The sequence below is a fragment of the Camelus bactrianus genome, chromosome 26 (assembly GCF_048773025.1).
Source record: "Camelus bactrianus isolate YW-2024 breed Bactrian camel chromosome 26, ASM4877302v1, whole genome shotgun sequence".
Lineage (NCBI taxonomy): Eukaryota > Metazoa > Chordata > Mammalia > Artiodactyla > Camelidae > Camelus > Camelus bactrianus.
In genome coordinates this window covers 10,442,347-10,456,109 of record NC_133564.1, presented here as the reverse complement: position 1 = coordinate 10,456,109, position 13,763 = coordinate 10,442,347, and the positions used below count along the sequence as shown (strand labels likewise).

Below are 13,763 nucleotides of genomic sequence, written 5' to 3'. Positions count from 1 at the left end.
GATTTTAGGTCACTCCATTGACCACTGCTTCTAGCTTCCATACTACAGGGATACCGTATTTTCAATGTTGCCTTGTTGCCTTGTTGCCTTGTTGCCTTCCTTCCTTCCTTCCTTCCTTCCTTCCTTCCTTCCTTCCTTCCTTCCTTCCTTCCTTTCTTTTCGTGTGGAGGTGCTGGGAATTGAGCCCAGGACCTCATGCACGCTTAGCACACGCTCTACCACTGAGCTCTACCCCAACCCCCTATATATCTCTGTTGCTGGCCTCTCAGATTATATTACTGTTATTATTAACTTAATGTGTATTTAAGTTTACCAGTTTGTTTACTTGCTAGATCTTTCATTTTAGACTTTCTTTCTGGGATTGTCCCATTTTTTTCTGAAGATACTCCTTTACTGAGTTTTTTGGTGGTAAACACTCATTTTTTTTTAACATTGTTTTTTATTGAGTTGTAGTCAATTTAAAATGTTGTGTCAAATTCATGTAGAGCACAATTATTCAGTTATACATGAACATACATATATTGATTGTCTCATTTTTTCACTGTGAGCTACCACAAGATCTTGTATATATTTCCCTGTGCTAGACAGTATAATCTTGTTTATCTATTCTGCATATGCCTGTCAGTATCTGCAAATTTTGAACTCCCAGTCTGTCCCTTCCTACCCCCCGCCCCCTTGGCAACCACAAGTTTGTATTCTATGTCTGAGTCTGTTTCTGTTTTGTATTTATGTTGTTGTTTTTTTTTTAGATTCCACATATGAGCGATCTCATATGGTATTTTTCTTTCTCTTTCTGGCTTACTTCACTTAGAATGACATTCTCCAGGAACATCCATGTTGCTGCAAATGGCGTTATGTTGTCATTTTTATGGCTGAATAGTATTCCATTGTATAAATATACCACATCTTCTTTATCCGGCCATCTGTTGATGGACATTTAGGCTCTTTCCATGTCTTGGCTATTGTAAATAGTGCTGCTATGAACATTGGGGTGCAGGTGTCATCCTGAAGTAGGGTTCCTTCTGGATATATGCCCAGGAGCGGGATTCCTGGGTCATCTGGTAGGTCTATTCCTAGTCTTTTGAGGAATCTCCATACTGTTTTCCACAGTGGCTGCACCAACCTGCATTCCCACCAGCAGTGCAGGAGGGTTCCCTTTTCTCCACAGCCTCTCCAGCATTTGTCATTTGTGGACTTTTGAATGACAGCCATTCTGACTGGTGTCAGGTGATACCTCATGGTAGTTTTGATTTGCATTTCTCTGATAATTAGTGATACTGAGCATTTTTTTCATGTGCCTATTGATCATTTGTATTTCTTCCTTGGAGAATTGCTTGTTTAGGTCTTCTGCCCATTTTTGGATTGGGTTGTTTGTTTTTTTTCTTATTAAGTCGTATTAGCTGCTTATATATTTGGGAGATCAAGCCTTTGTCAGTTTCATTTGCAAAAATTTTTTCCCATTCTGTTGGTTGTTGTTTTGTTTTACTTATGGTTTCCTTTGCTGTAAGTCTATCATTTCTTTTTCATTTATTAGTTGAAAACCTTTTATAAAGATATACTTTCCCTCATAACTCTTTACCAAGTGGTTCAGTTTATAAAAGAGAGGCAAAATATATGTCTAATTGCTTCTTATCAGTTTTCAGGGTAATGAACTGGTTCCTCTTCATTCCTGTAATTTTTAAAATATTTTTTTGTTAGTTTAGTTTTTTTTTTCCTGGAAGTGGGTTGGAGGTAATTAGGTTTTATTTATTTATTTGATGGAGGTACTGGGGATTGAACCCAGGACCTCTTGCATGCTAAGCATGAGCTATACCCTCCCACAAATTCCTGTAATTTTTAATAGCATGTAAAACTCATGGATTTAAACATCTTTGAGGGGTCTTAATCCATTGCATTTATTATTACCAGAGCTCAGAGAGTCTCAGTCTGTCCAGTGGGAGCCTCTTCCAGTTGGCTTCTAGGTTTTTTTGACATCACCGTAACAGTCTTGGACGGCTTCTGTGCTGTTTGGAATGACAAGAGGTCCCACACTCATCTCAGACTTTTCTTTTGCAGACATGAAATCAGCCATTTCTCCAAGAGGACTTGATTTCTTTCAGTGAGAAATGGTATTACAAGACCATAATTTTGTCACTAATGGATATTTAGGGAACAGAGCTAAGAAATACATACACAGATTAAAAGTAAGATACCCCATGAATCCCACTTAGATTAGAGTCTGTGGAGCTTAACCTCTTCTCAGTTACATCTGCATCTTCTTTCTTTCATACTTGAGAACCTAATTCACAAAGATACAAGAGGTCATAGAACATCCTGTCAAAAAGTCTTGGTTTTATGCCATACTACACACACAGTAGACTCAGAATAATAATATGAATACTAGCACCAGTATGATTCCTGAAAGCATGACATTTTGCCCATTCTCCCTCCATCATTTTTGAAGTGGTTGCACTAGAGCCACATTGTCACAGAATGCAGCCATTACACACCATCTCCCTCTCAGCCGTAGGTGAGTGTGTGTGTGTGATGCATATACATTCATGTGTGTATTATATACACACCTCACCCCCGGTATGTAAGTCAGTTCTTCTTTAGTCATTTTGATAATCTGAAGCTTGATCTCTAGTAGACTCCTCAGGAGAAGCTCATGAATAGTCATTTTCTGAGTTCTGGCATGTTGGTAACAGTTGGTGCCTTCGATACTGAAAAGTCAGTTTTGCTAGATATAAAATCCTTACACATTTCTTCCTTGAGTATCTTAAATATGTTAGTTCATATTCTTTTCATAAAGCAGTACTGTCAAAAAGTTTGCTCATCTAAATTTTTTCTTAACAGTCACATGCCTTTTTTTTGGAGGTCCAACACATTTTTTTCCTTTTTCTTTAAACTGTAGTATTTTTACCATTTGGGGTCAATCTTCTCAGGTATAGGGTGTACTTTTGGCTTCAACTATTTTTTTTTTAATTCAGAAAAGTTTCTTGAACTGTGGTTTTTAGTATTCAGATTTTCCCCCCTCTGATTTGGTTTAGTTTTCAAGAGTTCCTGTGTCAAATCTCTTTTGCTTGTCTTTAATACTTGTCTCTTTCTCTGACATTTTAAAAACATATTTCATATTTTTTAACTTTTCTTATTTTCATCTTCTCTCAAGAATTACCTGTTTTGTTTTTTATTATGTCCTTTCTATTTAGGTCTTTGCTTCTGAAATTGATTTTTCTTTTATTTCTAATTATTTCCTGAATTCTGTTGCCTCATTGGTGAGTTTTTCTAGTCCTCATTTATGTGTTATTTTATGTCTCACATAATTTTCTTAAAGTCATTTTAGTTTTTGATCTGTTTTCTGGCCATGACTTTGTTCATCTTTTTATTGTCTGTGCAGGACTTTTCTACTTCTTCTGTTTCCTATAATAACTTGGCATGGGACTTGACCTTGATAATTTTCTGTTGCTTATTTCTTTGTGAAAATAAGTTTGCCTGAGCTTTTTGGATGAAGCGTGATTTAGGGTGGCTTTTCTGACTTCATGCTTTTCCGTTGTTTTTTCGGTAGACTTCAAAAGTAAGTTGGCTTGCTTTGTTTTTGAATATTTACATCTGGTCCTTTCAGAAGAAATCTGTGGATCCCTGACCTTGACCCTCTCTTTCTTTGGTCTCTGTTGTGCGTGTCTTGATCAATTTTGATTCCACTCCCAGCAATTTCTCCTCACTGTAGAACCCTCATCTAGAAAGGCACTCAGGTGGGTCAGGTTTGAGAGTCCGTAGGGTGTAGACCATGCCAGCCAGGGCCCTTCTGTCCTTCCTGTGGGCCCCACGTACTCACATGCTGCCGAAGAGGGCAAAACCCAGGTGCTGTTCTCAAACTGGCCCCACTGTGCTTTCTAGTCATGACTTAGCTAGTGAGGGATTTTTCTGTTCTCAAGTCGTCAGCCTCTACCCCATACGCTCCTCCTTTTCCTCCCTGTATAGACATAGGTACCAAGTAGATCTTGTGGCTGAGGGTGATTTGTCTCCATATACTTGTGTATTGGAGTTCATGAGTATGCCTTGGTTTGGTTTTGCTATCCACAACACCTACTTTTTGTGGGGATTGAGAAAGATCTAAACACTTAATCAAAAAAGAAAACTTCTCTAAGTTCTATTTGGTTCTTTTTCAACTCTCGCTTTCATTTTGTGGCATTTCTTACTCCTTTCTCTTGCTTCTAACTCCTTTTATTTCTTTCAAACTGTTGAACATTCTAATTTTATAATCAATGCATGAAGAGTCAGTATCTGAGATCTTGGTTGGTCTGGTCCTATTTGCTTTTCCCTACAGATGGTCATGAGGGTTCATTTGGAAGTGTGTGTGCATTCAGATTTGGTCCCTTTCTCTGTGAGCATTATCAGAAGCCCAGGTTAAGGGACACTCTTCCTGGAAGATACGTGTTGCTTCTTCCAGGTGCCTAAGGATGTTGCTGAGAAAGACAGATATCATTGTTTGCCTTTGCAGAGAAGTCATCTCCCCCTCCTTAGCCCTTTTCCAGGAGCATAACTGAGCGTCCATCCCAGTTCTCCCTTGCCCTTACACTTCCACACACACACACACACACACACACACACGTTGCTAGGTCAGTAAGGTCTTTCCAGTTTCAATGCCGACCCCCCTCTCTCCTTTACTTCCAGCCCTAGAGTTAGCGGGTTTATCCATCATTCCAAAGGAAATTTCTCTGTGTTTCATTCTGCCTTTTCAGATGACCATCACAATGTTCATTATCTTGCTGAAAATGGAAGTCACTTGTTTACTTTTTCTGAATAACACAAAGGCCTATGTGTAGAAACCTGACAACTACTTTCTAGAATATCTCATAAGCCTAAAACAGAGTTCTGAAACAGAGTTTTGCCTTTCGCACCCCCCCCCCCCATCTTTCCGATAAACGTCTTCAGCAGCAGGAACTTGGCCTCTTTGTCCGCTGGACGGCACGCTCCTTTCCTGGCTGAAGCCCTCCGACACAGTTTTCCCATTAGCTTGCGGGTGTGATCCCCGCCACCACGTGGGTCTTCCTGAGCGTCCTGACGCCGCACGCCTGCCCCGGGGCACGCAGCCCCTCTCAGCCCCGGCTCCTTACTCTTCTGACTTAATCGGCAAGCTGGGTTCACTCCATTTCCTACATAGCCCTCAAGTCCGCCTCCTCTTTTTCATCTCCGTGAGCATTTAATCCAACGCCTCAGCACGTCCTGCCTGGAAGATTGCAGGCGCCTCTCGCAACCGGCGGAGGCGCCCACCTGGCCTGCGCGCATCCGGCCTCGCCTCTCCTGCATCGTCCCCTGCAACTCAAAGCTCCGAAGCTCCTGGAACCCGGCGGGCTTCCCGGCATCTCGGCGGCCCCCTCCTCGCCAACGTGGCCTGTCGGTGACTGCCCCGGCTTCCTCCGCCACCTCGCCCGGGGGTCAGTTTCTCCGGGAAGCACTCCCCACAGCCATCCCTTTTCCTAGGGGACCAGTCGCCCCGGCTGGGCGTTCTCTCCTTCCCCCGCCTTCCGTGAGCTCATCACCCCGCTTTCCAGTCAGGCTCCCTCCCGCCACAGCTGGTAGCTCTGAGGGTGGCCGCTCTGTCGCTCCTGGTCCCCAGAGCCAGGTACGACGACGTAGCCATACCCGAGCGAGGCTGCGTGCTCAGGAAATGCCTTGCGAACCCGGGCTGTCTGTGTTGGGTGCGACTCGACCTCGGGTTTGTGCTAGGAAGTAAGTGTCCTTTGAGTAAGCGCAGCAACACTGTGAACCCAAGGCGGGGAAGAGCAGGTGCACCGGCCTGCGAGCAGCAGCAGCAGCAGCAGCCTTGCCTTGAACATGAATATGGAAAAGATTCTGCACCCTGAGGCCGTGAGCCCTGGGCCTCCGGGGACAGGCCAGCTTCACGCGGGCCCATCAAAGGTAGGGGTCACAGGGATCATTTTATGAGCCGGAAGTGAGCTCTTAAGCCCCAGAGCATGGATATGTTATGTGTTAAATCTAATTTGGTCTCAAAGGACATGGGTACAAGGTGGCCCCTGAATCCAATCAATCATAAAAAGGGGGTGGGGGTGGGGTGGGAATTGCTCGAGAAAAGCAGTAAGTCAGAGTTCAAAACCACCGAATTCCTCAGTCTCCAGCCGCCCGGATGGCTGCCTCCACGATCCTTCCTGGGCTCCACGGCCCCGAAGATGAGGTGACAGTCTTTCACCACCCTCTGCAGTGGGGTCTGTCTTGAGCCTTCTGCCGCCTGCTGTGCCCTTGGCCCCAGCCCCGCAGAACGTCCCCGGTTCTGTTTCTGGAACAAACCTCGTGGCATCGTGAGTCACAGCCCTCCCCTCTCCCGCCCTCCGCCATCGGCAGCCCCGCTCACTCAGGACAAAGAGTCTTTCTCCTTCTCTGACCAGTCCCCCCAAAACCCGGTGATTGGGTTTCACGTCGCTGGCTGAGTACACTATCTGGCTGACAGCTGGCCCTTCGTGCCAAGCTTTGGGTCTGGCAGTCACTTCCTCTCCCGCCCTCTCTGCGCCCCTGTGGCCGCCTCGGGCTGATGGAACGGCCGCTAATGCGCCCCATTCCTGCGCTCATGCTGACAGAAGGATGGATGGACGGCTGGATGATCCCCAGGACGGGTTCCTCCTGACAACTGCTCTCTCTGGAGGTTTGGCTGGATTTCATCTGCTGGCTGGCGGGAGGGGATATTAAACTCTTTGAGTAAATCTTCTCTGTGAAATATTAAATAGAGCAAACCATTTGTTCCCATAGATAAGCTGTGAATCCAAGCATCTAAAAAATCAAAGCCAGATTAATAAAGGAGTGACCAGGGGCCAGTATCTTCGAGTTCTAGGTGGAGCTTAGGACTTGGCAGGTCCCAAGGCTTTGGGAAAACATTAACGCCTATACTGGGAATGCGCACCAACCAAAATACGAGTTTAGCCTGAAGAATCTTTGCATGTGCTTATTTAGTTTCAGTTCAATACTTTCAATTAGTGTCTCAGTTAACAGTACAAATATTAGGAGGATAAAAGTAGATACCATTTTCCTGGCACAGAAGATAGGCTTTATAGTTTTAAATAAAGTAAAAGATGAAGCAAAATTGAGGGAAGGGAAACATAGATCTTTAATTATAACCACAGGTCACTTTAAAATAGATACATTTCCTTCTTACAGTTTGGTCAAGAAGGTTAAATAATTGCCAAGCACGTGATAGTTGTAAGCAAAGCCTTTTCTATTTCTTTAGCGTTTCAGTTGTTTGGAGTGAGGCCTTTTGGCCGAGCAGCGTGTCCTAATCCGTGCTGGGAATTCCTATCAGCTGGTGCTCTGACGTGTGTTTGGGGGAAGATGCGACTCCCTGAACAGTGCGAACTGAGCTGCGTCTGCGCCCGGGCTGTTTCAGAGGGGCCTCATCTCACCTGACCTTCATCCTGGGCTCTCAGGTATCCAGACAGGAGTCACCATGACTACTGACAAGGACTCCTTGCTTGGGCAAACTTACGCTAGTCTCCTGAACCGGCTCCGAGGCCATCGGTCACCTTGTAAATCCAGTTTAGCAGGAACCCTGCAAAGCCGGTTTAATCAGAACCTACACTCTTGATACCTGATCAAGTTTCTAATCCCTCAGGTGATGGTTGAGCACCTGGAACCCCCAGAGGGGGCTGCATCCCTGGCCACACCTTGATGGGAAGCCTGTGAGACCCATTCTGACCTCCAAGAAGGAAAGGGGAAATGAAGTGGAAGAGAAGGTACACAGAATGAGCTGAACATAGAAAAGCAAAATGAAGGAACAAAGAGACATGAAGGAGAGGAAGACAGACCAAGTTGGAGGGAGGGCAGGGGAGATAAGAGGTTGATGGGGTCTTGGATTTTGGTTTGCAAAGAGCTTTACGATCTGAGAGACTTGACCCCCTAGAGGAGTTCTGAGCAGGTGTTTGTACCCTCATTTTAGAGAGGAGGAAATTCAGGCCTTGGATGTTTAACTCAACCAAGGAAGCTTGGGTTAACGTGTACATGTGGAAACAGGAGATAGCCAAAACCCAGCATGCAGACCGCTGTGTGCAGGAGGCTTCGAGGACAATTGGTTTTGAGTAGGTAGGTGCCTGAATTTTTCTTTTCAAAATGGTTGGTAACATTACTGAACAAACATACAAACAAATATCAAAGAAATTAATCACAGTCCTGCTACCAGACTCAAATCACGTCTGTTACCTTCCTGTGTTTTCACTATACGTGTGTGATTTTGCTGCCTTCTGATTGTAGTCTAAATGTAATTTCCTGTTTTTTTTACTTCATATCATAAACAGTTCCTGTACTGTATCAGTCTCCATAATTATAACAGCTACCCGACATTTCATTAGGCTTCTACATAACTTACTCAATAACTTCCATATTGTTCAATGTTTGATTGTTCCCAGCTTCTCTGCAGTATAAAGACTGCAGTGAGCATCTTTGGGTACATGTTTGAGAAGAGTTGTTATTAAATCTTTAAATCTTTGATAGCATCCACCAGTGAAGCCTTCTGGTTCTGAACCTTTGTTGGGAGGTTTTAAGTTATTGATTCAATGTCGTTACCAATAATGAGATTGTTATCTGGTTCTTTCTAACTCGGTCTTGATAGGTTGTATGTTTCTAGGGATTTCTCTGTTTCTTTTAGGTTGTCTAATTTGTTCGCATATAATTGTTCAGAGTAGCCTCTTATGATCCGTTGTGTTTTGTGATGTCAGTTGTGATGTCTTCACTTTGGGTTTTATTTGAGTCTTCTTTTTTCTTAGTTTAGCTAAAAGTTTGGCTATTTTGCTTATCTGTTCAAAAATCATCTCTCAGTTTCATTGATCTTTTCTGTTGTCTCTTACATCTCTATGTCATTTACTTCTGCTCTGTAAGTATTATTTTCTTCCTTCTAATCTTGGGCTGTTTGCCCCTATTTTTGTAGTTCCCTGTGGTAAAAATGTTGGTTGTTTATTTGAGATCTGCCCTATTTCGTAATGTAGGCATTTATCACTACGAACTGCAAACCATGAGTTTTGTTAGTGCTGCACACCACAAGTTTTGGTATTTTTTCTCTTTTCATTTGTCTCAATTAAAAAAATTTCTTTGATTTCTTGTTAAACTTATTGGTTGTTCACTAGCATGTTGTTTAATCTCTATAAATTTGTGAATTTTCCAGTTTTCTTCTTGTAATTGGTTTCTAATTTCTTGCCATAGTGGCTGGAAAAGACGTTTGATGTGATTTTGGCCTTGAGACTCATTTTGTGCCATAATATATGATCCCCACCCTGGAGAATTTTCCGTGTATGCTTGAGAAGAATGTCTCTCTCTTGCTTTTGGATGGATTGTTCTATACGTACGTGTTAAGTCCATCTGGTGTAATATGTTGCTGAAGGCCAACGTTTTCTTCATGATTCTGTCTGCATGATCTATCCATTGTTAAAAGTGGGGTATTAAAGTTCACCACTCTTATTGTAATGCTGTCTGTTTCTCCCTTTAGATCTGTTAATATTTGCCCTGTATATTTAGATGCTCCTTTGTTAGGTGCATACATATTTGCAATGTTATATCCTCTTGATGGATTGACTGCTATACCATTATATGATAAAGACTCTTCTTACAGTCTTTGGCATACCGTCTGTTTTGTCTGCTACAAGCATAGCTACCCCAGGTTTCTTTGGTGTCCATTTGCATGGAATATCACTTTCCATTCCTTCTCTTTCAGTGTGTGTGTTTGTCCTTACAGCTAAAATGAGTTTCTTGTAGGCAGTATAAAGATGGGTGTTGGTTTTTTATTCATTCAGCTCTGCTACATCTTTTGACTGAAGAATTGAATCTGTTTACACTCAGAGTAATTGTAGATAGGTATGTACTTATTGCCATCCTGTTAATTGCCACCTGGCTCTTTTGTAATTCCTTTGTTCCTTTCTTCTTCTCTTGCTCTGTTCCTCTGTGACATGATTTTCTGAAGGGGTATGCTTAGATTCCTGTATTATGTATGTATGTGTGAATCTACTCTGTTTGTCTTTTTGGTTACCATGAGGCTTACATAAAACAACTTATGTTTATAACAATATATATTAAGCTGATTACAATTTTAGTTTGAATGCATTATAAGGCTCTACATTTTTACTCTTCCCCACCACTTTTTGTGTTTTTATGTTTTTGATATCACAATTTGCATCTTTTTATATTCTATATCCCTTGACAAATCATTGTAGTTATAGTGTTTTTTTACCACTTTTATCTTTTAATCTTCATATTAGCTTTATAAGTGATTAACCTTAATTTTACAACATTAGATTTTCTGAGTTTTACTACATATTCACCTTTACCAGTGAGATTTATATTTTCATACATTTTGCTGTCACTAACGAGCACCCTCCCATTTCAGCTTAAAGAAGTCCCTTTAACTTTTCTTGAAAGCCTGGTCTAGTGGTGATGAACTGTTAGCTTTTGCTTGTCTAAAAAACTCTCTCTCTCTCCATTTCTGAAGAGTGCCTTTGCTGGATAGAGCATGTTTGGCTGGCACTGTTTTCTTGCAGAGTTTTGACGAGCGTGCCTCTTCCTTCTGGTCTGCTGTTTCTGCTGACAATTCTTATGGGGACTGCCTTGTATGTAACACATTGTTTTTCTCTTAGCTGCTTTTGAGATTTATTAACTTTTCACTATTTAATTAAATTGTGTCTTGGTGCGGGTCTCTTTAGGTTCGTCGTACATAGAGCTCTCTGGGCTTCCTGGGTCTGGATGTCTCCCTCCTTCCCTAGTTCAGAGACATTTTCAGCCTCCTCCCGCCCTGTTCTTGAGGGAGCGTCCTCGTGTGACGAACCTTCTCATTCAACCCTGCCAGCTCTTGGTTGTAACTCAAACCTTTGTGATTACTCAAGAAGCCTATTTTATTTTTAGCGGCTCCGAGGAGTTGAGGGTATGTCAAGATCTGTTGGTTTCCCAAAGGGGAAGATCTCAGTCAGCACCAAGATCTTGGTGATTGGAAGTCAGACCCTTAGGAAGCAGCTTTAGAGTACGTATACACCCCTCTTTCAAAGGGCAGACTGGGATATGGGCATCTCTGTCTGCTGCCTTTGCACTGAGCCCTGGGGCAATGATCAGTTAAGACCTGGCTCTTTGCTGCTGTCGTATTGATCCTGTGAATGCAAAGCCCCACCAGCCACCAGAGCCGGGCTATCAAGGGCAGTAGCCACAGGCAGTGGGCCACTGGGTGAACTTGCAAGCTCTGTTCCGGGAGAGCTCAGAAGATGAAGTGAGGCGGAGGGAGGGAACCAACGTGGTGCCCGCTGGCCTGTGCGGTCTCTGGAGAGAATCATGGCACGTCCCTGGACATGTGTGTTTAGCTAGAAGCCTGCCCCTCAAGCCACAGCTATAATGTAAGCTAAGAGGCCTCCTTCACAGGATGATGCGTGTGTTTGATCTACATTCTACCTCTATGCCAGTAAGTTCTGAAACCAGGTGGTATAAATCCCCCAACTTTATTCTTTTACTAAAAAATTATGTTTTCTACTAGGAGTTCTTTGCATTTTCATATAGATTTCAGCATCAGTGTTTCAAGTTGTGTAAAAAGCCATCTGGTATGTTGATTGACTACATTGAATCTATAGATCATTTGGAGGAAAACAGCCATCTCATCAACACTGAGTCTTCTAATCCATGGCCTGGGCGTATTTCTCCATTTCGATTTTTAACTTTTCTCAGCAGGGCTTTGTAGGTTTCAGTATACAGCTCTTACACTTCTTATGTTAAATGTATTTGTTCACAGTTTATCTTTAGATGATATTGCAAACGGAATGGTATGCTTAACTCCATATTTGAACCGTTTACTGAGAGTGTACAGAAATACATTTGGTTAGCTTTGTATTTAGATTTTGTTTCCTGTAATCTTGCTAAATGTGCTTATTCTACTTTTTCTTTGATTCCTTATAATTTTCTACACATAGTATCATGTCATCTGAGAATAGTTTAACGTCTTCATTTCCAGTCTGTATGCCTTTAATTCCTTTTCTGGCCTTAGAATCTCCAACACAGTGTTGAACAGAAGTGGTGAGGGCCAGATACCTTTCAAAACTCAAAAAAAAAAAAAAAAAAAAAAAAAAAGATCAGAGTCCCGAGGAACTCCTTAGGCCTGTGTGTTTTGGGTGAGAGACTGCAAACCTGTACTAACTAACTGTGAGAATTGTTGGGGGGGGGGGTTAAATGACACACCACATGGAGAATGCTTAGTGTACAGCCCGACTCGCAGCAGCATCCTGATAAAATATTAGCTTTTAGAAAGAGAATCCTGCCCGGCCTCCGGCAGGCCGGCGCCGAGAGCTGGGACTCGGCTCTGAGGATGCCGGCCCTGGTGGCCCCTCGGCGGGGGAGGGCCTGTCCTCCACAGCCAGCGTGGCGGGGATGGGAGTTCTTCATGGCTTGTCCCCAGCGCAGGTCAGCACAATGCCGTCGGCCGCCGCAAGAGTTTTGGTGTGATGGGGGCTCTGCCAAGGTACCCGAGCTTCCGCGCAGCCAAGCCCCGGACGCCGCGGGTGCAGCGCGACAGGCTTCCTGCGGTGGGAGGGGTGCAGCCGCGCCTGCCGAGTCGTGCGGAGGCTCAGCGGCGCTTGGGCGTGGATCCCCTCGGCGTCCGGGCGGGGCACGCGTCACACCGACACCGAGAGGAAGCCCTGCGTCCTTCCCTCGTGCAGTTGCCTCCTTTCTCGAGCATTTGTTCTGGAAGTTGATCCCTTGTGTTTGCGGAGGGACCTGACGTTTCTTTGCGCAGAAACAGCAGCTGAGATGGCTAACAGGAGGGGGACAGCACCTTGAGGAAGTCGCAGTGGGACCCGCAGCCTCGCTGGGACTTAGCATTTCTGTCCCTTAGAAAGTGACCGGTCAGCGTGTGTATGATTTGGTCGGAACGTCATCTCCTCCGGGGGACGGCGACATCCTGGCGGCCGACGGAAGCCCTGCCCTCTGCTCGGTGATGCGCTCTCGCCAGAAACTGAGCTCAGAGCAGCAGGGCTACCAGCAGGGCTACTTCCAGGGCAGGAACGATCGTTAAGTGCGGCTCCTCACGGCTGTCCTCGGTGAGTCGCAGGCACAGAAAGAGATGACTGGCTGCCGTCCTGCACACTAGTAGCTGGTGGGTCAATGACGATCTTACAGCCTAACCAAGAAACATAGGGGCTTCTTTGTTCTCAGTAATAAAACAATTGAATTCCTACCCTTTATTTAACAGTACGGAGCTTCAACGACAAAGGTCGTGACCTCTTCATTACGTCATCACTAAGACACACAGACTGGCATTACTAGAAAGGGCCCAACAGGGCTGGTCAGCGCTTCCCTGAGACACTCGGGCATCAGACAGTCACGCAGAGAAGCTTCCTCATAGGAAAAGCACCACACGTGCGAGGCGGACATGTGCCAGTAGGAAGGGCACCCGTCCGGCGTCTGCCCCGTCCTCCCAGCTGGCAGCAGCCGCGGGCTGAGTGACGTCCGCGTCACTGCAGCAGGTAGCTGTCCACGGCGCAGACTTTGTGCTGAGTGACTGAATCTGCAGAGAGAGAGAGAAGCATTGGTCGTGGCCGGCTCACAGTGAGACGGTAACCTTTTCATGCACACACGAAATCACATTTAAAATCAAACCATTCAGAGCTGCACTGTCCCAGGTCCACGTGTCCATACGGCGTATGTGGCTTCTTAACATGACATTAAATAACAAGTGAAATAAAGAATTCCGTTCCTCAGTCACACAAGCCACATGTCAGATGCTCCAGCCACACATCCTGCAGGCACATGGGGCCCGGCCT

General features: G+C 44.4%; 1 protein-coding gene across 2 annotated transcripts in view; it reads right to left on the bottom strand.

Moving 5' to 3' along the window:
• Positions 1–7,075: 7,075 nt before the first annotated feature.
• MCPH1 (microcephalin 1) overlaps positions 7,076–13,763 on the bottom strand; it is a 188,071-nt gene continuing 181,383 nt past the window's right edge. For both annotated transcript variants that reach the window (XM_074353774.1, XM_045515531.2), the window contains one exon: positions 7,076–13,507. In XM_074353774.1, coding sequence (XP_074209875.1) covers positions 13,455–13,507 — 53 coding nt within the window. In that variant the 3' untranslated portion in view covers positions 7,076–13,454. The remainder of the gene's footprint in view (positions 13,508–13,763) is intronic.